The sequence below is a fragment of the Myotis myotis genome, unplaced genomic scaffold, assembly GCF_014108235.1.
Source record: "Myotis myotis isolate mMyoMyo1 unplaced genomic scaffold, mMyoMyo1.p scaffold_m19_p_2, whole genome shotgun sequence".
Classification (NCBI taxonomy): Eukaryota; Metazoa; Chordata; class Mammalia; order Chiroptera; family Vespertilionidae; genus Myotis; species Myotis myotis.
The window spans coordinates 31,919,196-31,942,984 of NW_023416324.1; the positions used below are offsets into that span (position 1 = coordinate 31,919,196).

At 40.0% G+C, this 23,789-nt stretch overlaps 2 protein-coding genes across 5 annotated transcripts in view; one reads left to right on the plus strand and one right to left on the minus strand.

The window, feature by feature from the left end:
- Positions 1-1,096, minus strand: part of LOC118676430 (selection and upkeep of intraepithelial T-cells protein 8-like) — a 39,900-nt gene extending 38,804 nt beyond the window's left edge. Inside the window, exon 1 of the mRNA XM_036350328.1 lies at positions 896-1,096. The gene's annotated coding sequence lies outside the window, so the exon portion shown is untranslated. The remainder of the gene's footprint in view (positions 1-895) is intronic.
- A 6,315-nt stretch (positions 1,097-7,411) lies between these two features.
- The window catches only part of LOC118676429 (putative selection and upkeep of intraepithelial T-cells protein 1 homolog), an 80,904-nt gene continuing 64,526 nt past the window's right edge, over positions 7,412-23,789 (plus strand). For 3 of the 4 annotated variants that reach the window (XM_036350322.1, XM_036350324.1, XM_036350323.1), the window contains exons 1-2: positions 7,412-7,660; positions 23,606-23,700. In XM_036350322.1, coding sequence (XP_036206215.1) covers positions 23,643-23,700 — 58 coding nt within the window. In that variant the 5' untranslated portion in view covers positions 7,412-7,660; positions 23,606-23,642. The remainder of the gene's footprint in view (positions 7,661-23,605; positions 23,701-23,789) is intronic. The other variant, XM_036350325.1, reaches the window with a different exon arrangement.

Below are 23,789 nucleotides of genomic sequence, written 5' to 3' on the forward strand. Positions count from 1 at the left end.
AGGAGGAGAGGGAAGAATTGTAAAAGTGCATGAGAACACTTTTGGGAGTGTTAGACATGTTTGGTATATTAATTACAGTGATAGTTTTGCAGCTGTAAACACATGTAAAATTTAACAAATGATTTAAATTAAATGCATGCAGTTTTTTGTATATCCCTTATACTTCAATACATTTTAAGCCTACTTTAAAAAATACAATTAAAATATTAGTAATAATTTTTGAGTAATTTTTAAAAATATTAAATTTTTGAGTTTAATAATTATACCATCCATATTACAGGAGAGGAATCTTGGTAACTGGGGGCATCTACTGTGGTGTCTATCAGGTCTAAAACACTGGCATTACTATAAGTTTTATTGAGTGCTTTTAAAAAGAGACTGGGAAGCAACACCACTTTGGGGACTCAGGGTAGATAGGACCAGTTTGTATTTATTTATTTATTTACTTATTTGAAAGATGTTTTTATTGATTTTTAGAGAAAAAGGAAGGGAGAGGGAAAGATAGCAACATCAATGAGAGAGAAACATACATCAGCTGCCTCCTTCATGCCCCCTACTGGGGATCACGATGGCAACCCAGGCATGTGCACCAACAGGTAATTGAACCAGTGACCTCTTGGTGCATGGGACACACTCAATCACTAAGCAACACTGACTGGACGATAGGTCCAGTTTTTAATAATCAATACAATAGTGAAATTTAAAAGGAGACCCTTCGTTTTGAAATACCACACTGCCTGTTAGCTTTCTAAATCCCCAGATATTGCTATTCTGTGATGAAAAGATTGGCAAAAAATTAAGGAATTAGAGCTAAAGAAACTCCTAATGCTATAATAAAGGAGGTAAGGTATAGGTAGCCTTGTCCCTAACCACCGTTCTCAATCTGATCACTTACTTGAGCTCCAGGTTCCAGAGGATATTTCTTTCCAGGTCCTTCTGAAAGTTGGCTCAGTGTCTCAAGGTGATTTGGTAGTAATCTTCCACCAACAGTCAGTAACAGCTACAATACAGTCAAGAGGGCACTCTGTTTACCAGAGCTTCCACCTATTGCCTGCTGGCAGAACTTTTGTTCTGGCCAATCTGAAATATATATTCCCTTCCTTCATAAGGAAAACAGTAAGGTATCTGTTTTCCTGCCATAAAACCTCAAATTCTTTTGCAGCAGCACCATGAGTCATGCAAGAGAACTCTGTGTTATATTTGCAAGAGACAGGTCCCAACATGACATGCCTTAGCCTGAGATAATATCTGAGCTCAGGAGTCTTTATTTATATATTTTCCCCTGGATGAAACAAACTTACCATCATGAAACAAAGTTAAGGGAAATTCTTGTTCTTATTAGCAGTTATATGCCCTCTAAGTTAACTTTGCAAACACAAATTAGAATTTCCTCTTACTCCTCCACACCTACTGAATACAGTTTTTTCCTACTTCTCCACCAGTTATGCTTTCTTCCTGAAAACCATACTACATTCAATTTGATATGAGCACAGAACAAGCACTTGGAAAATAATTTTCAAAGCTTTTTTTTTTTAAAAAAAAAAAAAAACTAGTTTGAAGAAATGAACTGTGAGAAACATTCTCTTACGTGTTTACAAGGGCATCTGTGAAAAGTTTCTCGAGGTATATACCAAACTATCTCCTTAGTATGTCGCAAATACACAAATACTTAATTTAATGCTAAATTAAGCAATTACATTCCTGAATAGATGGGTATATTTTCATTCCTACCTGCAGTAAATATTAGCTCCCCTTGTATCAGTACTTATCAATAATCAGAATTACTCAACTTCTTTATTTTGCTCATTCAATGGGTGAGAAATTGCTTCTCCTTTTTTTATTTGTAGAATACTAGAGAGATTATGAATTTCTTCATACAGGTATAACTATTCAGCTCTATCCCTTGGTATATTTTTTTTAGTTCCACAATTTAACAATTTATTTGTTAGGTTTTCTGTCTTATTCCTTATTTCTATGCCTGTAGGTATTAATCCATTATTATCATTAGGCTTTGAAAATATCTTCCCAGCATATTAGATATCTGCCAATTTTGTCTATAATGCCCTTAACTTAGCACAAATATTTAATTTAAATTTGTAAAATTAAAATTTTAAAATAGAGAAGCAACTAAGATGGCGGCATAGGTAAACACCGGGAAATTGTCGCCTCACACAACAATTGAAAATTACCGCAAAGGACTGAGCAAACATCATCCAGAACAACAGGAAGGCTGGCTGAGTGTAAATTCTACAACTAGAAGGAAAGAAAAGCACGCTGAGAGCCAGAGGCGCTGCGGAGGTGAAGTGCAGAGGTACGGCGGCTCACGCGCGCACGCGCGAGGAAAGGGGGTAGCACCTGAGGACGCGGCTGTCTTTTTGAATCACAAGCTCCTGACTGCTCTGAACTCCGGTTCCGGGAAGTCTCTGGGGACCCAGGGCTCATACGGGGAGAGGCTGGTCTGTCCGGCAGCGGGCGAACTTGAGGGCGGCTTTCCCTCAGAGGTGCTTGCAGCCGTTACCGGGACACTGAGACGCGCGACTCCGGGCGGAGAATCGGCCATAGCTGCTTTCTCCGCCCTTTGACTCCCTGAGACCCCGCCCCACCCAGGCTGCGGCAGAGGCTTTTGCATGTGAATGTACCTAACTGCAGCCGAACCAGGCAGACCCGGAACTTCCAAGAGAAGGCCCAAGGCCCCGCAGCGGCTTGCATTGCTTCACAGCTGAGCCTCTTCATGGCTCCTGCTGTGTGGCCTCAGGCAGAGGCTGAATTAGCACCTCCTTAGATCCAGGAGCCACTGTACCCAGTGGTCAGAGGGGGTCCATCCAGACTGCAACTCCTCAGATCCATAAGGGACACACTCAGGGAGCAGACTCAGTGAGCACCAAAGCCCCACTGAAGCAAGTCTTGCCCCAGAAGGGTGTCTTCAGCACAGAAGTTCTCCCACTTTAGACACAGCTGATTCTCACAGCCAATTGGCCTGGAGGTCAATTCCTCCCAGTGATTCTACAACAACCAAGGCACCAAGAGTGTCCACCCCAGGTAACTGGGGAGGCTGAGCTACTGGGCCCTACAGGACACCTGGCGCACAGGGCCACTCTATCAACACAGGGAAGCTGCCAAAATGCGGAGACAAAGAAACAGGTCACAAATGGCAGAAATGGAGGAAAGCAAACGATTGGATATAGAGTTCAAGGCCACGTTTATAAGGTTTTTCAAGAATTTTATGGAAACCGCCGATAAATTTAATGAATCCCTCAATAAGTATAGGGAGACCATGGAGGACATGAAAAAGGACCAACTAGAAATTAAGCATACACTGACTGAAATAAAGAATAATTTACAGAGATCCAGCAGCAGACAAGAGGATCCCAAGAATCAAGTCAAAGATTTGAAATACAAAGAAACAAAAAATACCCAACCGAAAAAGAAAAAAGAAAAGAGATTCCAAAAATATGAAGATAGTGTAAGGAACCTCTGGGACAACTTCAAGCGTACCAACATCAGAATTATAGGGGTACCAGAAGGAGAGAGATGGCAAGATATTGAAAACCTTTTTGAAGAAATAATGACAGAAAACTTCCCCTACCTGGTGAAAGAAATGGACTTACAAGTCCAGGAAGCGCAGAGAACCCCAAACAAAAGGAATCCAAGGAGTACCACACCAAGACACATTATAATTAAAATGCCAAGAGCAAAAGATAAAGAGAGAATCTTAAAAGCAGCAAGAGAAAGACAGTCAGTTACCTACAAGGGAGTACCCATACGACTGTCAGCTGATTTCTCAACAGAAACCATGCAGGCCAGAAGAGACTGGCAAGAAATATTCAAAGTGATGAATAGCAAGAACCTGCAACCAAGATTACTTTATCCAGCAAAGCTATCATTCAGAATAGAAGGTCAGATAAAGAGCTTCAGGGATAAGAAAAAGCTAAAGGAGTTCATCACCACCAAACCAGCATTATATGAAATGCTGAAAGGTATTCTTTAAGAAGAGGAAGAAGAAAAAGGAACTCTTACCATTTGCCACAGCATGGATGGAACTGGAGAGTGGATAAATACCACATGATCTCACTCATTTGTGGAATATAATGAACAACATAAGCTGATGAACAAGGACTGATCCAGAGACGGAGAGGCATTGATTGGACTGTCGGGACTTGGAGGGAAGGTAGGGGAGGGTGGGGGTAAGGGGGAAAGATCAACCAAAGGACTTATATGCAAGCATATAGGCCTAATCAATGGACATGGACAACGGGGGGGGGGGGGTGAGGGCATGAGCGGGAGTAAGGGGGTGGGGGGTAGAGGGTAACGTGGGGACAAGGACACATATGTAATATCTTAATCAATAAAAAATATATTAAAATTAAAAAAAATTTTTAAAATACATCACTTTGGGAATTTAGTAAGAAATACTTTTCATTCCAATGTCACAAGACACTAGCCTGAGTTTTTCTTTATATACTAGAAGCCCTGTGCAAGAATTCGTGCACAGGTGGGGCCCCCTGGTGGCCTTTGAGGATCGGGCTGAAACCCACAGTCCAACGCCACCTGCAGCTCCTATCTACCGCTACTGCTCATTCCAGCCCCACTGTGCCTGCCATGGGCTCACACCCAATCAGTTCTGATCAGGAGAGGCTCACACTGTCACAGCAGCACTCGCCAGCCATGAGCCCTGTATCTGGCACCCTCCTAAGGGAAATGGCCTGTGGGATAGGGCTGAAACAGGCTCTCCGACATCCCCCGAGAGGTCCCGATAGTGAGAGGGTGCAGGCCAGGCCAAGGGACCCCACTAGTGTATGATCAGGCTGGGACGGACCACAGGAGGGCTCCAGGGTGTGTCCGATGAATCTCGCTCAGTCCTGATCAACTGGACCCCAGCAAGCTAACCTACTGTTTGGAGCATCTGCCCTGCTGACTGGTCAACCACTTGCTATGACGTGCACTGACCACCAGGGGGCAGTTGATAGTTTGGCCTCTTTCTCTTCCCAGTCTTCAGTTTCCTGCCCATGACCCCCCCCTAGGCAAGAAAGAAAGGGACCCCAGATGATTGAGTTGGTAGAGGTCAGGAAAAAAAGGGTGAGAATGGATCTGAGTGAACAAATGAAGAAAGACCAGCTTATACCATATATACACTGAGTGGCCAGATTATTATGACTGGCCAGATTATTATGACCACCCCATCAATACTTCATTGACACTTCCAAAAATACTGAATATTGAAAACTTCCTAAGCAAATACTCTCAAGGTTTTATTATTATTATTATTATTTGCATAACTAATTCACTCCATTGTACTGATGGGGTGGTCATAATAATCTGGCCACTCAGTATATATATATCCATAGCTAGTTTTTTGACTCGCTATTCCATTTCTTCTAGAACCAAGACCATTGTGTGTGTGTGTGTGTGTGTGTGTGTGTGTGTGTGTGTGTGTGTGTTTTCTTTTACTATGGCTTTATTAAAATCCAGTAGAGTGAATTAAAAGTAAAACTTCTCCCCATTGTTTTATAATCATCTTAGCTATTAGTAAACATTAATTCTTTCAAATAATTTTGAGATTAAACTATCCTATTGTTTCTAATATTCTCTTAGCATTAATTTGAGCTATATTGAGTCTATAAATTAATATAAATGTAATTTATCTTTAAAATATTAATATTTTATGAACATTATGTAGTTAGCCAACTATTCAAGTATATAAAATATATATTTTTAATTTTATAAATAAAATTTTTTATTGTTGATAGTATTACAGATATCTCTCATTGGATATCCCCCTCCTCCCTGCTCCTGCCCCTCCCCCAGGTCTTCACTTATTGCCAGTGTCCATAGGCTATGCATATAAGTATATGAGTTCTTTGGTTTATCTCTTCTCTTTCCCTCATCCCCACAATGAGGTATATGAGTCTGTTCCATGCCTCCGTGCTTCAGGTCTTATTTTGTTGGTCAATTCATTTTAAATTAAAATTGTGTAATTATCTTTTCAATATCTATTTTTCTTTCAATAATTACAAATCTACAAGAAAAGAAACTGTTATGTTTGTGTTTTATTTACTAAAACAGAACCTAGCATAGTTTTCATTAAATAAATATTTGTTAAATAAATGAGTAAAATAAGGAGATGTATGTTTTTTAAGTCAATGAGAAAATAAATAGATGGGTAAATGTAAGGTACAGGGAATATAGCTATAATGTTTTCTTTAAAAAGTCCTTAGCTTTACATTTCAAATTCAATGTCTAACTACATAGTTCTTGCACTGTTTCAGCTAACTTGTCCTAATATATTTTCTCTGGTTATGTCTATTAGGTCTTCCATCATCATGGAAACTTTTTCTTGCCTTTCAAAGATTATTTTAGGTTTCTTATACTCTGGGAAGAGTTCATTAATATTTCAAAGAAGCATCTTTTTCTTAATTGTTGAATTCATTACACATTGTTCCAACATTTGTTATCAGCATCATTTAAGATGTTAGAGTACATACTTATTTGTGGTGCAGTCTGCACAGTAGATTGGAAACTTAATTTGTAAGATGGACCATAACCACATATAAATGCCACTTATAGAACAAAAGGATAGATAAAAAGAACTGAAAATAGGAGATAAACACTCCTATTTACTGAGTTTGATAAAGTTTTTCTTAAGATCTGTAAAATGTCTTGCCTCAAAAATCCAAGCAATAGACATTAAGATTCCATACTGGTTTCGTATATATTTTTTTATATTTTTATTGATATTTTTACAGAGAGGAAGGGAGAAGGATAGAGAGTTAGAAACACCGATGAGAGAGAAACATTGATCAACTGCCTCCTGCACACCTCCTACTGGGGATGTGCCTGCAACCAAGGTACATGTCCTTGACCGGAATCAAACCTGGGACCTTTCAGTCCGCAGGCCAATGCTCTATCTACTGAGCCAAACCGGTTAGGGCCATATTTTTTAAAAAAGATACATTTGTTAACTATTGTTACAATAATGCTGCAAAACAAATTACTACAAATTTTAGGGACTTACAATAACATGTTCATACTTCTTATATAAGAATCTGCAGGCAGCTCTAGGTTACTTTATCCTGTCTGTGATTATTGTGGCCCAGCAGAAATAGGATGAATTACAATATTTGGGAAAGATTTAGAACTGCTCCATGTGTCTACCTTCCTAAATCCAGGCTGAAGGAGAAATTACTATCTGTGATATGCTGTTCTCATGGCAGAAAGTGCCATCATTGCATTCTTACATTTAATTACAATAGCATTAAAAATGAAACGCAAATGTTCCCAGTCAGACTCTATTGCGAATGGTGGGAAATGCAAATTGTGCTAAGACTGGTATTTCCAGAGAAGTTGGTGATGAGTTTCAGGGCCCCAGGGCAGATAAACCTGAACAATCAGTTCTCTGTTTTAGTAGCAGGCAGTCTGAAGTGTCTCAAGTGAGAAAATATAAAGCTCACAAGGGAGAGTAAGAAGTCCAGTCTCTGGTGGGCTGGCAAAACATATGAATGCTTAGAAGATATTCAGGGGAGCCATTTAATAAAAGGACAACTCATTCTGGATTCCTTGACTGCTGGAAAACTGAAGAGCAACCTTCAGGTTTTAATTAATTCAACTGAGTCTCATCCTTAATAGTCACAAAAGAGGCTGACTCTGGATTCAGGACTTTGAGGTATTCTGGGGCATAGCTTTCTCTTTATCCATGGGTTCTGCTAAGGGCTCCTCATAAAAGGCTACCTACCTTTGTTAGTTATCTTTCCCTAAAAGAGATCTGAGCTCTCATTCTGTAACAATTCTGCTCTATGTTGTTAAATTTTTATTTAGATGAATGACATTTGCTGTTTCAAAAGAATAATATAAGATTACAGTGATTTCTTCAAGGAAGAGATTTCTCCTTTCACCTTTCTCCAGTAGTTTCATGAAATACATTATTTTTACCTTTTTGACAAATATAACCTCTGATGCCTGCTTGATAAATCCTGAATTCTCAGCCAGTGTTTGCATTCTCTTAGACCTCATGGGCTCTTTGGAGGTAGTTTATAACTAAGTTTCTCTATTAAAATTTGGGTTTGAGGTGTCTGACTGAGTTTATGATTGTATTTTTGCAAGACACTAGTTTTTTAGAATTAAAAAAAAATCATTTTCTGCCTAACCAAGGCATGCACATTTCTGTGGCATCTCTTCCCAACACAAGGATTCTGATATGCCTCCTTTTGAATCACTAACATAGTGAAGTATTTATTTTCAAAAATTGTATTTTATTTTAATACTCAGGAGGTGTTTTAGAATAAGATAAAAATGAAACTCATTTAAATAAAAGAAATTACAGAGGATTGGATGTTGTGATTTCTGTCAATCTCAAATGCAATGTAATCAATGCCTTTTCCATCCTCCCTCAAACTCAATGCTAGGAATATCCTAGCTTTTAATCTGAAAAAATGGTTGTGATTTACACTAATTAATTTCATGTGTTCAGAAACAAGCTTTCCTTTTAGTTATTAATTGTATGACACTCTTGAATATTGTGATTTTTTAAAATTAAATGTATTGGGATGACATTGGTTAATAAAATCATATAGGTTTCAGGTGTACAATTCTATGCTACATCACCTGTATATTGCATTGCATGCCCACCACATCTCCTTCCATTGCCATACACTCAATCCCTTTTACCCATCAATATCCTCTATCCCCCTTTCTTTCTGGTAGCCACCATAATATTGTCTGTGTCAATGAGTCTTTGCTTGTTTGTTAGTTAATTTGTTACCTTCAGTTTTATATCCTACATATGAGTAAAATCATATGGTTCTTGACTTTTTGTCTGACTTACTTTGCTTATCATTATATTCTTAAGAGCCATCCATGTAGTCGCAATGGCAGTATTTCATCATTATTTATGGCTGAGTAGTATTCCATTATATATCTTTATCCAATCATCTTTTGAAGGACACTTTGGTTATTTCCATGTCTTGGCCACTGTGAATAATTCTGCAAAGAGCATTGGGGTGCACATATCTTTGTGCATAAAGGCTTTTAAAATTTTCAACTAGATGCCCACAAGTGGGATTTCTGGGTCATATAGTCACTCTATTCTTAATTTTTGAAGAGCTACCATACTATTTTCCATAACGGCTGTACCAGTTTATATCCCACCAGCAGTAAATGAGGGTTTCTTTTCCCTCACAACCTCTCCAAGACTTGTTATCGCTTGTCTGGTTGATAATAACCATTCCAACAGATCTGAGTCAGTATCTCATTGTAGTTTTGATTTGCATTTCCCTAATACCAAGTGAAGTTAAGCATCTTTCATATATATGTTGGCCATTTGTAAGTCTTCTTGGAAGAAGTGTTTGTTCAGGTCCTTTGCCCATTTTCTAATTAGTTGCTTGTTTTTCTTGTTGTTAAGATGTATGAGTTCTTTATATATTTTGTATATTAACCCCTTGCCAGAGCTGTTGTTTGCAAATATCAAGTATTTTCTCCCATTTGGATGATTGCTTTTTGTTGATGTTGTTGTTGATGATTTTTTTTTTCTGTGCAGAAGCTTTTTAGCTTGACATAGTCCTATTTGTTTATTTATTTATTTTTTAATATATTTTAATTGATTTCAGAGAGGAAGAGAGAGGGAGAGAGAGATAGAAACATCAATGATGAGAGAGAATCGTTGATTGGCTGCCTCCTGCATGCCCCCTACTGGGGATCAAGCCCACAACTGCAACCTGGACATGTGTGTGACTAGGAATTGAACTATGACCTCCTGGTTCATAGGTTAATACGCAACCACTGAGTCACACTGGCTGGGCTAATCCCATTTATTTTTTCTTTTACTTCCCTTACCTTTGGGGTCAAATTCTTAAATCCTCTCTAAGACCAAGATATATACATTTAGTAGCCATGTTCTCTTTTATGTAATTACTAGAGGCCCAATGCACAAAATTCATGCATGGGGCAAGGGGGTACCCTCAGCCTGGCCTGCACCCTCTCGCAATCTGGGACCCCTTGGGGGATGTCTGCCTGCCGGCTTAGGCCCAATTCTGGAATCGGGCCTAAGCCGGCAGGCAGACATCCCCCCTGCAGTCCAGGGCTCTCGCAGTCTGGGATGCCTCACCCCTTACTGCCTGCCTGCAGTAGAGGCGGGAGAGGCTCCTGCCACTGCCACTGTGCTTGCCAGCCGTGAGCCTCAGCCGTGAGCCTCATATCTGGCTGAGTGGTGCTCCCCCTGTGGGAGCACACTGACCATCAAGGGGCAGCTCCTGTGTGAGCGTCTGCTCCCTGGTGATCAGTGCACATAAATCTGCATTCCCACGAGCAGTGTACTAGGGTTCCCTTTTCTCCATATTCTCATCAGCACGTGTCATTTGTTGATTTGTCAATAGTAGCCATGCTCACAGGTATGAGGTGATACCTCATGGTCATTTTAATTTGCATCTCTCTGATGGTCAGTGACTTTGAGCATTTTTTTCATATGTCTTGGCCATCTGTATGTCCTCATTGGAGAATTGTTTATTTAGGTCCTTTGGCCATTTTTTAATTGGATTGTTTGTCTTCCTTTCGTTAAGTTGTATGAGTTCCTTATATATTTTGGATATTAATCCTTTATCAGATGTATCAGTGCCAAATATGTTCTCCCATACAGTGGGCTCCCTTTTTGTTTGGTTGATGGTTTCTTTTGCTGTGCAGAAGCTTTTTATTTTGATGTAGTCCCATTTCTTTATTTTCTCCTTAGTTTCCTTTGCCCTAGGACAGTGGTCGGCAAACTGCGGCCCCTTGAGTGTGGCTCTTCCACAAAATACCATGTGCAGGCGTGCACGTACAGTGCAATTGAAACTTCATGGCCACACTCAAGGGGCCAAAGAGCTGCATGTGTCTCGCGAGCCGCAGTTTGCCAACCACTGCCCTAGGAGATGTATCTGTAAACATATTGCTATGAGAGCTGTCTGAGATTTTTCTGCCCATGGTTTCTCCTAGGATTTTTATGGTTTTATGACTTACATTTAAGTCTTTTATCCACTTTGAGTTTATTCTTGTTTCTTTCTTTCTTTCTTTCTTTCTTTCTTTCTTTCTTTCTTTCTTTCTTTCTTTCTTCCTTCCTTCCTTCTTTTTTCTTTCTTTCTTTCTTTTCTTTCTTTCTTTCTTTCTTTCTTTCTTTCTTTCTTTCTTTCTTTCTTCCTTTCTTTCTTCCTTCCTTCCTTCCTTCCTTCCTTCCTTCCTTCCTTCCTTCCTTCCTTTCTTTCTTTCTTCTTTCTTTCTTTCTTTCTTTCTTTCTTTCTTTCTTTCTTTCTTTCTTTCTTTCTTTCTTTCATGTATCTGTCCAATAAACACCGTTTATTGAAGAGACTATCTTGACTCTATTGTATGCTCTTGCCTCCTTTGTCAAATATTAATTGAGCATAATGGCTTGGGTTGATTTCTAGGGTCTCTGTTCTGTTCCATCGATCTATATGTCTGTTCTTGTACCAATATAAGGCTATTTTGATTACAGTGGCTTTGTAGTATAACTTGAAATCTGATATTGTGATTCCTTCAACTTTGTTTTTCTTCCTCAAGATTGATGCAGCTATTCAGGATTTTTTAAAATTACATATACATTTTTGGAGTATTTGTTCTAGATCTGTGAAATATGCTGTTGGTATTTTAATAGGGATTGCATTGAATCTGTAGATTACCTTGGGTAGTATGGACATTTTATTTTTTATTTATTTTTTTTTTTAAATTAAATCTTTATTGTTCAGATTATTACATTTGTTCCTCTTTTTTTTCCCCCCATAACTCCCCTCCTCCCAGTTCCCGCCCCACCCTCTGCCCTCACTCCCCACCCACTGTCCTCATCCATAGGTGCACGATTTTTGTCCAGTCTCTTCCTGCATCTCCCACACCCCTTCCCCCCCAAGAATAGTCAGTCCATTCCCTTTCTATGTCCCTGATTCTATTATAATCAACAGTTCATTCTGCTCATCAGATTATTTATTCACTTGATTCTTAGATTCACTTGTTGATAGATGCATATTTGTTGTTCATAATTTGTATCTTTACCTTTTTCTTCCTCTTCCTCTTCTTAAAGGATACCTTTCAGCATTTCATATAATCCTGGTTTGGTGGTGATGAACTCCTTTAGCTTTTCCTTATCTGTGAAGCTCTTTATCTGACCTTCAATTCTGAATGATAGCTTTGCTGGATAAAGTAATCTTGGTTGTAGGTTCTTGGTATTCATCACTTTGAATATTTCTTGCCACTCCCTTCTGGCCTGCAAAGTTTCTGTTGAGAAATCAGCTGACAGTCGTATGGGTGTTCCCTTGTAGGTAACTGAGTTTCTTTCTCTTGCTGTTTTTAAGATTCTCTCTTTATCTTTTGCTCTTGGCATTTTAATGATGATGTGTCTTGGTGTGGTCCTCTTTGGATTCCTTTTGTTTGGGGTTCTCCGCACTTCTTGGACCTGTAAGTCCATTTCTTTCACCAGGTGGGGGAAGTTTTCTGTCATTATTTCTTCAAATAGGTTTTCAATATCTTGCTCTCTCTCATCTTCTGGCACCCCTATAATTCTGATGTTGGTACGCTTGAAGCTGTCCCAGAGGCTCCTTACACTATCCTCGCATTTTTGGATTCTTTTTTCATTTTGCTTTTCCGGTTGGGTGTTTTTTGCTTCCTCGCATTTCAAATCATTGACTTGATTCTTGCACTCCTCTGGTCTGCTGTCGGGAGTCTGTATAATATTCGTTATTTCAGTCCGTGTATGCTTAATTTCTAGTTGGTTCCCCAATATAAGATCGAGGGTCTCATTAGTTTTCTTGTAGATCTCATTAAGTTTATCGGCGGCTTCTAAACAGCTCTTGAGAGACCTTAAAAGTGTGGTTCTGAACTCTATATCTTCCATTGACAATTTTGTCCTGTTTCTTTGTCTCCGCATTTTGTTATGCTTCCTTGGTGCACCCCCTAGTGTCTTTGTTCGCAGTCTTATAGTTAAATCTTGATTGTTGTAGCTAATTCCAGGGAGGGTTTGACCTCCAGGCCAAGTGGCTATGAGAATCAGCTGTGTCAGCAGTGAGAGAACTTCTGTCCTCTAGGGAGGTGCTAATCTAGCCTTTGCCTGAGGCTATCCGGCAAATGCCTGTGTGCAGGGCTTGGGCGGGGCGGGTCGCACAGGATCAACAGGGTGGGCCGGAGAGAGCAGTTATGGCGACTCTCAGTCCTGTCCCCAGGTGCTCTGCCTCTCTGAGTCCCAGCACCCGCTGCAAAGCTCAGAGAGAAAGCTGCACTCGCTCTGACCGAAGCCAGACAGTCCCGCTTCTCCCGTTTGAGTCTGGGTCCCTAAAGACTCGCCCGGATCTGGAGCTCAGAGTCTGCGACTCCCTCCCGATTGAAAACGCCAACCGCGCCCTCCGCCGCCAGCCCGATCCGCGCACTCCGCACCTCAGAATTTGACTTCAGCACTGCGCCTCCTCTGAGTGTCCGTATGCGTTTCTCTTTCCTCCTAGTTGTAGGACTTCCACTCAGCCAGCGTTCCTGTGGTTCTGGGTGATGTCCCTTCCGTTTTTTGGTTTACTTTTGAAGTAGTTGTTCAAAGCAGCAAACTCCGGTGTTAACCTATGCCGCCATCTTGGTTCCTCTGGACATTTTAATGATGTTGATTCTACCAATCCATGAACACAGTATATTCTTCCATTTGTTTATATCTTCTTCTATCTCTTTTTCCAGGGTCCTGTAGTTTTCAATATCTGAGAACAGGTTTTTTGCCTCCTTGTTTAAGTTTATTCCTAAGTATCTTAATTTTTTTGTTACAATGATAAATGGAATGGCATTGTTTGTTTAATTTATCTGCCTGAGAATTCATTATTGCTCTATAAAAATAAGCCATCTATTTTTGGGTGTTTCTTTTGTATCCTGCTACATTGCCAAATTCATTAATTAAATCTAGCAGTTTTTTGGTGGAGTCTTTAGGTTTTTCTATGTACAATATCATATCATCTGTGAATAATGACAATTTTACTTCCTCCTTTCCAATTTGGGTGCCTTTTATTTCTTCTTCCTTTCTGATCACTGTGGCTATGTTGAATAAAACTGGGCATCCCTCGGAGAACCAAGATGGCGGCATAGGTTAACGCTGGAGTTTGCTGCCTTGAACAACTACTTCAAAAGTGAAACTAAAAAATGGAACGGACATCACCCAGAACCACAGGAACGCTGGCTGAGTGGAAGTCCTACAACTAGGAGGAAAGAGAAACGCATACGGACACTCAGAGGAGGTGCAGTGCTGAAGTCAAATTCTTAGGTGCGGAGTGCGCAGAGCGGGCTGGCGGCAGAGGGCGTTTTCAATCGGGAGGGAGTCGCAGACTCTGAGCTCCAGATACGGGCGAGTCTTTAGGGACCCAGACTCAAACGGGAGAAGGGGGACTGTCTGGCTTCAGTCAGAGCGAGTGCAGCTTTCTCTCCGAGGTTTGCAGCGAGTGCTGGGACTCAGAGAGGCAGAGCCCCTGGGGACAGGACTGACAGCCGCCATAACTGCTCTCTCCGGCCCACCCTGTTGATCCTGTGCGACCTGCCCCGCCCAAGCCCTGCACAGAGGCATTTGCCGGATAGCCTCAGGCAAACGCCAGATTAGCACCTCCCTAGAGGACAGAAGTTCTCTCACTGCAGACACAGCTGATTCTCATAGCCACTTGGCCTGGAGGTCAAACCCTCCCTGGTATTAGCTACAACAATCAAGGTTTAACTATAAGACTGCACACAAAGACCACTAGGGGGCGCACGAAGGAAGCATAACAAAATGCGGAGACAAAGACACAGGACAAAATTGTCAATGGAAGATATAGAGTTCAGAACCACACTTTTAAGGCCTCTCAAGAACTGTTTAGAAGCCGCCGATAAACTTAATGAGATCTACAAGAAAACTCGATGTTATATTGGGGAACCAACTAGAAATTAAGCATACATGGACTGAAATAACGAATATTATACAGACTCCCGACAGCAGACCAGAGGAGCGCAAGAATCAAGTCAATGATTTGAAATGCGAGGAAGCAAAAAACACCCAACCGGAAAAGCAAAATGAAAAAAGAATCCAAAAATGCGAGGATAGTGTAAGGAGCCTCTGGGACAGCTTCAAGCGTACCAACATCAGAATTATAGGGGTGCCAGAGGATGAGAGAGAGCAAGATATTGAAAACCTATTTGAAGAAATAATGACAGAAAACTTCCCCTTCCTGGTCAAAGAAATAGACTTACAGGTCCAGGAAGCGCAGAGAACCCCAAACAAAAGGAATCCAAAGAGGACCACACCAAGACACATCATAATTAAAATGCCAAGAGCAAAAGATAAAGAGAGCATCTTAAAAACAGCAAGAGAAAGAAACTCAGTTACCTACAAGGGAACACCCATACGACTGTCAGCTGATTTCTCAACAGAAACTTTGCAGGCCAGAAGGGAGTGGCAAGAAATATTCAAAGTGATGAATACCAAGAACCTACAACCAAGATTACTTTATCCAGCAAAGCTATCATTCAGAATTGAAGGTCAGATAAAGAGCTTCACAGATAAGGAAAAGCTAAAGGAGTTCATCACCACCAAACCAGCATTATATGAAATGCTGAAAGGTATCCTTTAAGAAGAGGAAGAGGAGGAAAAAGGTAAAGATACAAATTATGAACAACAAATATGCATCTATCAACAAGTGAATCTAAGAATCAAGTGAATAAATAATCTGATGAACAGAATGAACTGGTGATTATAATAGAATCAGGGACATAGAAAGGGAATGGACTGACTATTCTTGGGGGGGAAGGGGTATGGGAGATGCAGGAAGAGACTGGACAAAAATTGTGCACCTATGGATGAGGACAGTGGGTGGGGAGTGAGGGCAGAGGGTGGGGCGGCAACTGGGAGGAGGGGAGTTATGGGGGGGGGGAAAAAGAGGAACAAATGTAATAATCTGAACAATAAAGATTTAATTAAAAAAAAACACAAAAACTGGGCATCCCTGTCTTGTTCCTGTTCTTAGGGGAAATGGTTTTAGTTTTTGCCCATTGAGTATGATGTTCGCTGTAGGTTTGTAATATATGGCCTTTATCAGTTGACATATGCTCCCTCTATTCCCACTTTGCAGAGTTTTTTATAAAAAATGGGTGTTGGATTTTGTCAAATGTTTTTTCTATGTCTATTGATATGATCATGTGATTTTTGTATTTCAATTTGTTTATGTGATGTTTCACATATATTGATTTGTGAATATTGTACCAGCCTTACATATCTGGAATAAATCCCACTTGGTCATGATATATGATCTTTTTAATATATGGCTGGATGTGATTTGTTAATATTTTCTTGAGGATTTTAGCATCTATGTTCATCAGGGATAATGGCCTCTAATTTTCTCTCTTTGTAGTGTCTTTATCTGGTGTTGGAATTAGGATAATGCTGGTCTCATAAAAGGAGTTCAGAAGTGTTCCTTCCTCTTGGAATTTTTGGAATATATTGAGGAGATATAGGTGTTAGTTCTTTTTTTCAATGTTTAGTTAAACTTCCCTGTGAAGCCATCTGGACCTGGGAGGTTTTTTTTGCTGTGAGTTTTTTTTTATTACTGCTTCGATTTCATCAGTAGTTATTGGTCTATTTAGGTTTTCTGATTCTTCCTGATTCAGTTTTGGGATATTGTATATTTCTAGGAATTTTTCCATTTCATCCACATTGTCCAGCTTGTTGGCATATAGTTGCTCATAGTATTTTCTTACAATCTTTTGTATTTCTGTAGTGTCAGTGGTTACTTCTCCACTTTCATTTCTGATTTTATTTATTTGGGTCATCTCTCTTTGTTTCTTGATGAGTCTGGTTAACAGTTTATTAATTTTGTTTATCCTTTCAATGAACCAGCTATTGGTTTGATGGATTTTTTTTTTTTTAGTCTCTACGTTGTTTATTTCTGCTCTAATCTTATTTCCTTCTACTTACACTTGGCTTTTCTTTCTTTTTTTTTTTTTTTTTTTGCCTTGATAGTCTTCATTATTTTATCTTTATTGTTGAGAATATTACAAATGTCTCCCTCTTTTTTCCCCCTTGCCCCCACCACCTGGTTCCCACCCCACCCCAGGCCTTCACCACCCTATTGTCCATGTTCATGGGTAACACATATCTATATATATAAAGAGCCAGGGTCCATAAAGACCTCAGGCTTGATCAAACACTGGAAGTCAGTGCTGGGTTGCCGTGGCGACCCAGTACCAACTGCAGCCCCTGCTGGCACAGCGACCCAGCACTGACTGCTGAGGGGGCTGCAGAGAGAGAGGCAGGGTCTAATAAGCAGCCTCTGGCACAGCTGTTGATCAGCCGTTGCCTCTTTTTTTTTTTTAATTAAATCTTTATTGTTCAGATTATTACATTTGTTCCTCTTTTTTTTCCCCCCATAACTCCCCTCCTCCCAGCTCCCGCCCCACCCTCCGCCCTCACTCCCCACCCACTGTCCTCTTCCATAGGTGCACGATTTTTGTCCAGTCTCTTCCCGCATCTCCCACACCCCTTTCCCTCCCAGGAATAGTCAGTCCATTCCCTTTCTATGTCCCTGATTCTATTATGATCACCAGATTATTTATTCACTTGATTCTTAGATTCACTTGTTGATAGATGCATATTTGTTGTTCATAATTTGTATCTTTACCTTTTTTTTCTTCTTCCTCTTCTTAAAGGATACCTTTCAGCATTTCATATAATACTGGTTTGGTGGTGATGAACTCCTTTAGCTTTTCCTTATCTGTGAAGCTCTTTATCTGACCTTCCATTCTGAATGATAGCTTTGCTGGATAAAGTAATCTTGGTTGTAGGTTCTTGGTATTCATCACTTTGAATATTTCTTGCCATTCCCTTCTGGCCTGCAAAGTTTCTGTTGAGAAATCAGCTGACAGTCGTATGGGTATTCCCTTGTAGGTAACTGGGTTTCTTTCTCTTGCTGCTTTTAAGATTCTCTCTTTGTCTTTTGCTCTTGGCATTTTAATTATGATGTGTCTTGGTGTGGTCCTCTTTGGATTCCTTTTGTTTGGGGTTCTCTGCGCTTCCTGGACCTGTAGGTCTATTTCTTTCACCAGGTGGGGGAAGTTTTCTGTCATTATTTCTTTAAATAGGTTTTCAATATCTTGCTCTCTCTCATCCTCTGGCACCCCTATAATTCTGATGTTGGTGTGCTTGAAGCTGTCCCAGAGGCTCCTTACACTATCTTCATATTTTCGGATTCTTTTTTCATTTTGCTTTTCCAGTTGGGTGTTTTTTGCTTCTTCGCATTTCGAATCTTTGACTTGATTCTTGTGCTCCTCTGGTCTGCTGTTGGGTGTCTGTATAATATTGTTTATTTCAGTCAGTGTATGCTTAATTTCTAGTTGGTTCTTTATCACAACATCGAGGGTCTCATTAGATTTCTTGAGGATCTCACTACATTTATCGGCGGTCTCACCAGTCTTTTCGAGGGCCTTACTAAGTTTATCGGCAGCTTCTAGACAGTTCTTAAGAGACCTTAAAAGTGTGGTTCTGAACTCAATATCCTCCATTGACAGTTTTGTCCTGTTTCTTTGTCTCCGCATTTTTTATGCTTTCTTGGTGCACCCCCTAGTGGTCTTTGTCCGCAGTCTTGTTGCCTTTAAGCCTTGATTGGGGATATGCCCGCAACCCAGGTACATGCCCTTGACTGGAATCGAACCTGGGACCTTTCAGTCCGCAGGCCGACGCCATCCGCCAAATGCCTCTGTGCAGGGCTCGGGCGGGACGGGTCCCAGGGGATCAACAGGGCGGGTGGAGTGAGCAGTTATGGCTGCTCTCAGTCCCGTCCCCAGGGGCTCTGCCTCTCAGAGTACCAGCAACTGCTGCAAACCTCAGAGAGAAAGCTGCCTTTGAGTTCCGACCGAAGCCAGACGGTCCCGCTTCTCCTGTATGAGTCTGGGTCCCTAGAGACTCCCCCGTAACTGGAGCTCAGAGCCTGGGACTCCCTCCAGATTGAAAACAACAACCTCACCCTCAGCCTCCAGCCTGCTCAGCATGCACTCCGCACCTTTGTATTTGACTTCAGCACTGCGCCTCCTCTGAGTCTCGGTATGCTATTCTCTTTCCTCCTAGTTGTAGAACTTCCACTCAGCCAGCCTTCCTGTGGTTCTGGATGATGTCCGTTCCATCTTTTAGTTGTATTTTTGAAGTGGTTGTTCGAGGCAGCAAACTCCGGCGTTAACCTATACCGCCATCTTGGTTTCTCTCTGACTGTCTATTTTAAATGATAGTCTTGCTGGATATAGTAATGTTGGTTTCAGATCTTTGCTTTCCATTACCTTGAGTACCTCATGCCATTCCCTTCTGGCCTATAAAGTTTCTGATGAGAAATCAGTTGTAAGCTTTATGGGAGTTCCTTTGTAGGTAAAAAATTGTGTTTCTCTTGCTGCCTTTAAGTTTCTCTCTTTGTCTTTCATTTTTGGCATTTTAATTATGATGTGTCTGAGCATGAGCCTGTATGGGTTTTTCTTGCTTGGGGTTTTCTGTGCCTCCTGAACTTGTAGAACTTTTTCCTTTACCAGGTTAGGGAAGTTTTCTGCCATTATTTATTCAAACACATTCCCTATCCTTTTCTCCCTTCTGCCCCTTCTGATACACCTGCTATTCTAATATCGTTACAATTCATGTTGTCCCACAGCTCCCTTAAGCTGTCCTGTTTTTTAATTGTTTTTTTTTTCTTTTTGCTTCTCTGGTTGAGTGATTTTTTAACCTTGTCTTCTAAATCACTGATTCAATCCTCAGCTTCTCTTAATCTGCTGTGTATTTCTTCCAGTGTGTTTTTTATTTGTGTTATGTCATTCTTTATCTCAGACTCTTCTTTTTTCATAGTTACTATATCTTTTCTCATGCTGTTGAGCATCTTTACCATCATTTCTCTGAACTCTGTTTCAAACAAATTTTTTATCTCCACTTCATTTATTTCTTCTTCTGGAGAATTCTCTTGTTCTTTTATTTTGGATTGTTTCTTTGTCTCCTCATTTTGCCTGCCTATTTGGGTTTGTGACTATGTATCAGGTAGGTCTACTATGCCTCTCAATCTCTAGTGTAGGAGAGTATCAAACGCTGTTTCTGGCTAATTAGATCAGGCAAAGACTCAAGGCCTCCAGAGACTGTCTCTGCCTGCATATTGATAGGCTTCTGATTTGAATTCCCCTAAGGCAGTAGTCCTCAGGTGTGGCTAGAGTTGTTGTTGTTATTGTTTTTTTTCAAGTTGTTTCTGTCTGGAGGCTAATTGCTATTTTTGTCTCTTAAGTGGCCTCAGGAACTTCTCACTGTGGGGCCAGTTGTTTTCCAATAGGGTGGGTCAGCTGGGGGTATAACTAATGCCTGCATGAGAAAGATGTCCTCCTCAGCATGAGGGAATGACTCTGCACAGGGAAGCGGGGTGTCTGCTTCTGAGCTCTAACCCCAGCATCCTTGAACCTGGCTTCTGCTCACCCAGCTCCAGCCCACTCTGCCCTCCCTCTGCTGGAGCATAAGATAGATGGCACTACAGGGAATTTTGTGCATTGGGACTTTAAGAGGGTGCCTGAATTTTCAGCTATCTCTCCCTGGCAGGCAGCAGCTCTGCTGCTTTTCACAGCCAGATATTATGTGAGTATCCTTCTCAGTTATGGTGCTCTCTACTGGGGGGCCTGGCTTGGGGATTTCACCTCAGCATTCTCAGTGGGAATCCCCCACAGCTGAGATAGTCCTCCAGAACTTCAGTTGCTGTCTGTGGGTGCCCAGCCAGACCTTTTGTGCCTCTACCCCTCTAACTAGTCTCAATGTGATCTCCACTTTGGGTCCTCGAGTATCAGGGTTCTCTCCAGCAAGTCTTTCATTGAATATTCAGGAATTTTTTCTGTGTTTTAGTTGTAATTCCAGTTCATTCCTGGGAGCATGTCCATGCAGCATCCACTTACTCCACCACCATTTTTAATTTCTCCTATTTACCAGTTTTCCATGATTCAGTCTAGGAAGGTTATGTATTTCTAGGAATATATCTATTCCTTTGAGGTATTGGATTTGGTAGCATATAGTCTTTCACAGTATTTTTGTATGATACTTTGTATTTCTGTGATGTATGTGAGAAACCTATACACTGAAAAATACAAGATATTATTAAAAGAGATTGAGGAAGACACAAAGAAATGGAAATATATTCCATGTTCATGGATAGGAATAAAGAACATCATTAAAATGGCTATATTTCCAAAGCAATCCCCATCAAAATTCTACTGGATGTTTTACATTATGATTATGTCTTTATTTAAAGATCAATTTGGAATGCATTGTCCTTTTCATAATATTTAGTTTATAAGTTAGTAAACATAGCAATTTATGTATTTTTTAATTTGAATTAAACTATATAATACCTAAAAAGACATAAATTTATTGGATTATATTATTTCACCAATTTCTGTAATCTAAGCACGTCCATATAGCCTGAATCATCCTTGTGCTCTCTTATAGACACTTGTCCACTCCCTCTGTCACAGTAACATAATTTTAACTTCTAACAGCATGGATATTTTTGTGTATATCTCTTTTTTATACCTTCCTTATATAAGTGGGATCAGAATTTATGTAGCATGTACCCTTTTAGAATGGCCTCCTTTGCCTAATATCATGTTTGTAAGATCTGACCATATTGTTGTATTGTAGATTGCTCATTTCTGTTTTAGATAATTCTGTTGCATGAATGGAATATAATTTATTTATTTATCTATTCTACTGTTATGGGCACTTTGAACATTACCCATTGAGGTTATTATGAATAGTGTTAGGAATTTTCTAGTACATGTTTTTTAGTAAATATATGTTTACATTTCTGATGGCTATATTTCTAAGAATGATATATGCATTTGTAGATACTGCCTAAAGTTTTCAATATGATTTTATTATTTTATATTGTCCCTTATACTGTTTGAGTGTGCTAGTTGGGTTATTTCATATCCTTGCCAACATTCTGTGTTCTCCATATATATTTTTTTAACTAAAGGCCCAGGGCACAAAATTCATGCACTTGGGGGGGTCCCTTAACCTGGCCTGTGCCCTCTTGTATTCTGGAGCCCTCGGAGGATGTTCAACTGACGACTTAGGTCCACTCCCCCTGGGGAGCAAGCATAAGCCATCAGTCAGACATCCTTAGTGCTGTGGCAGAGGCAGAAGAGGCTCCCACCACCACTGTTGCGCTCACCAGCCATGAGCCGGGGTTCTGGCTGAACAGAGTTTACCCTGTGGGAGTGCACTGATCACTAGGGGGCAGGTCCTACATTGAGTGTATGCCCCCTGGTGGTCAGTGCATGTCATAGTGACCGGTTGTTCGTCTGTTTGGTCGATTTGCATATTAGCCTTTTATTATATAGGATTTTAGCTATTTTGGTGAGTCTGTTGTTATATTTTGTTGTGTGGATATTATTTTTGTTTTATTTAATGATTAATTAATCATATTGAAGTTATAAATATTTCATATATGTGATTTTTCATCTTTTCCATCACCACTGTTTTTTATTGCTTAATTGACCTCCTTATTCTCAATTTACTCCTTTTCAAATAAGTGTCTCCACTACTACCAAAGTGTTATCTGTCCAGAGTGGTTCAGTTTGTTGGATGTTGTCCTGTGCACTGTGCACTGAAAGGTTGCTGGTTTGATTCCTGATTAGGGCATATACCTGGGTTATGGGTTAGATCCCCACTTGGGGCATGTATGGAAGGCAACCAATTAATGTTTCTCTTTCACATTAATGTTTCTCTCTCTCTCTTCTTCTCTCTAAGTATGTCTTTGAGTGGGGAATAAAACATAATAGAAATAAAATAAAGTGCAGATATGGCCTATGTCCTTCTTCAATATTCCTAATTTTTCCTTAAGGTAAAATTCTATCTATTTAACTTGATATTTTAATGTTCATGATTCAGCATTTCCTCATCTCTCACCTTCTCATATCTGCAATTAGTGCATATTCAAAACTTATCCAATATAAAAAGGAAATATGAAACCAGTAATTTATAATTTATTTTCTTAGTCATAGAGTTAATATTTATAGGGTAGAAGAAAATTTCTCAGATTTTATATGGAACATGCCAGTTCCTTTTGGCATATTCCATGGCAATTTGTCTTAACAAGTTGATTTCTTTAATTATACCACTTCTGTGCCAGACAGAACTTTCTCTCAGTGGATGACCTCTATTTGGAGCTCAATCTCTTTAGACTATTTTGTTGATTCTATGATGCCACAATTCTGATTTCTATCTCTCCAACCTCCTATGTAGCTCCATTAGAATTATGATCTATCCCTAGTTGATCTCCATGCAAGGAAGCAGCTGCCTGTGATTTGATAGGAAATAAACTTAGATTGAACATTCATGGAGCCAAACTCTTGTATATCAGGGAATGCGCCTCAAATTTATTGCTTCTTCCACTAAGTTTGTTTAGTAGCAGTTGAAGAGAACAAGACCATCTGAGCAACAGTGAGAAACTCAGTGATATTGAGGCATATAGGAATATTATTACTATTTTTTAAATCATTGACAAAGAACAAATTTCTAAAGGTTAAGAGTTAGAAATAGTCCCTTTGTTCAGTTACTGTTCACTAATGTACATCAACATATTTTTTTTTTTAGAGTCATTGAATTTCCTCATCTTCTTATCTGACTTATAATGGAGTTCATGTATTTTGTTGCCATCCTTCTGATGCAGATGCCAGTACCAATTTCAGGTATAAATAATTTTTAATATCTCTGTCAAGGGGGCTGCAAGGTCTATAAACAAAGCAGAGAAGAGTGAGACCTTTACCCTACAATCTAC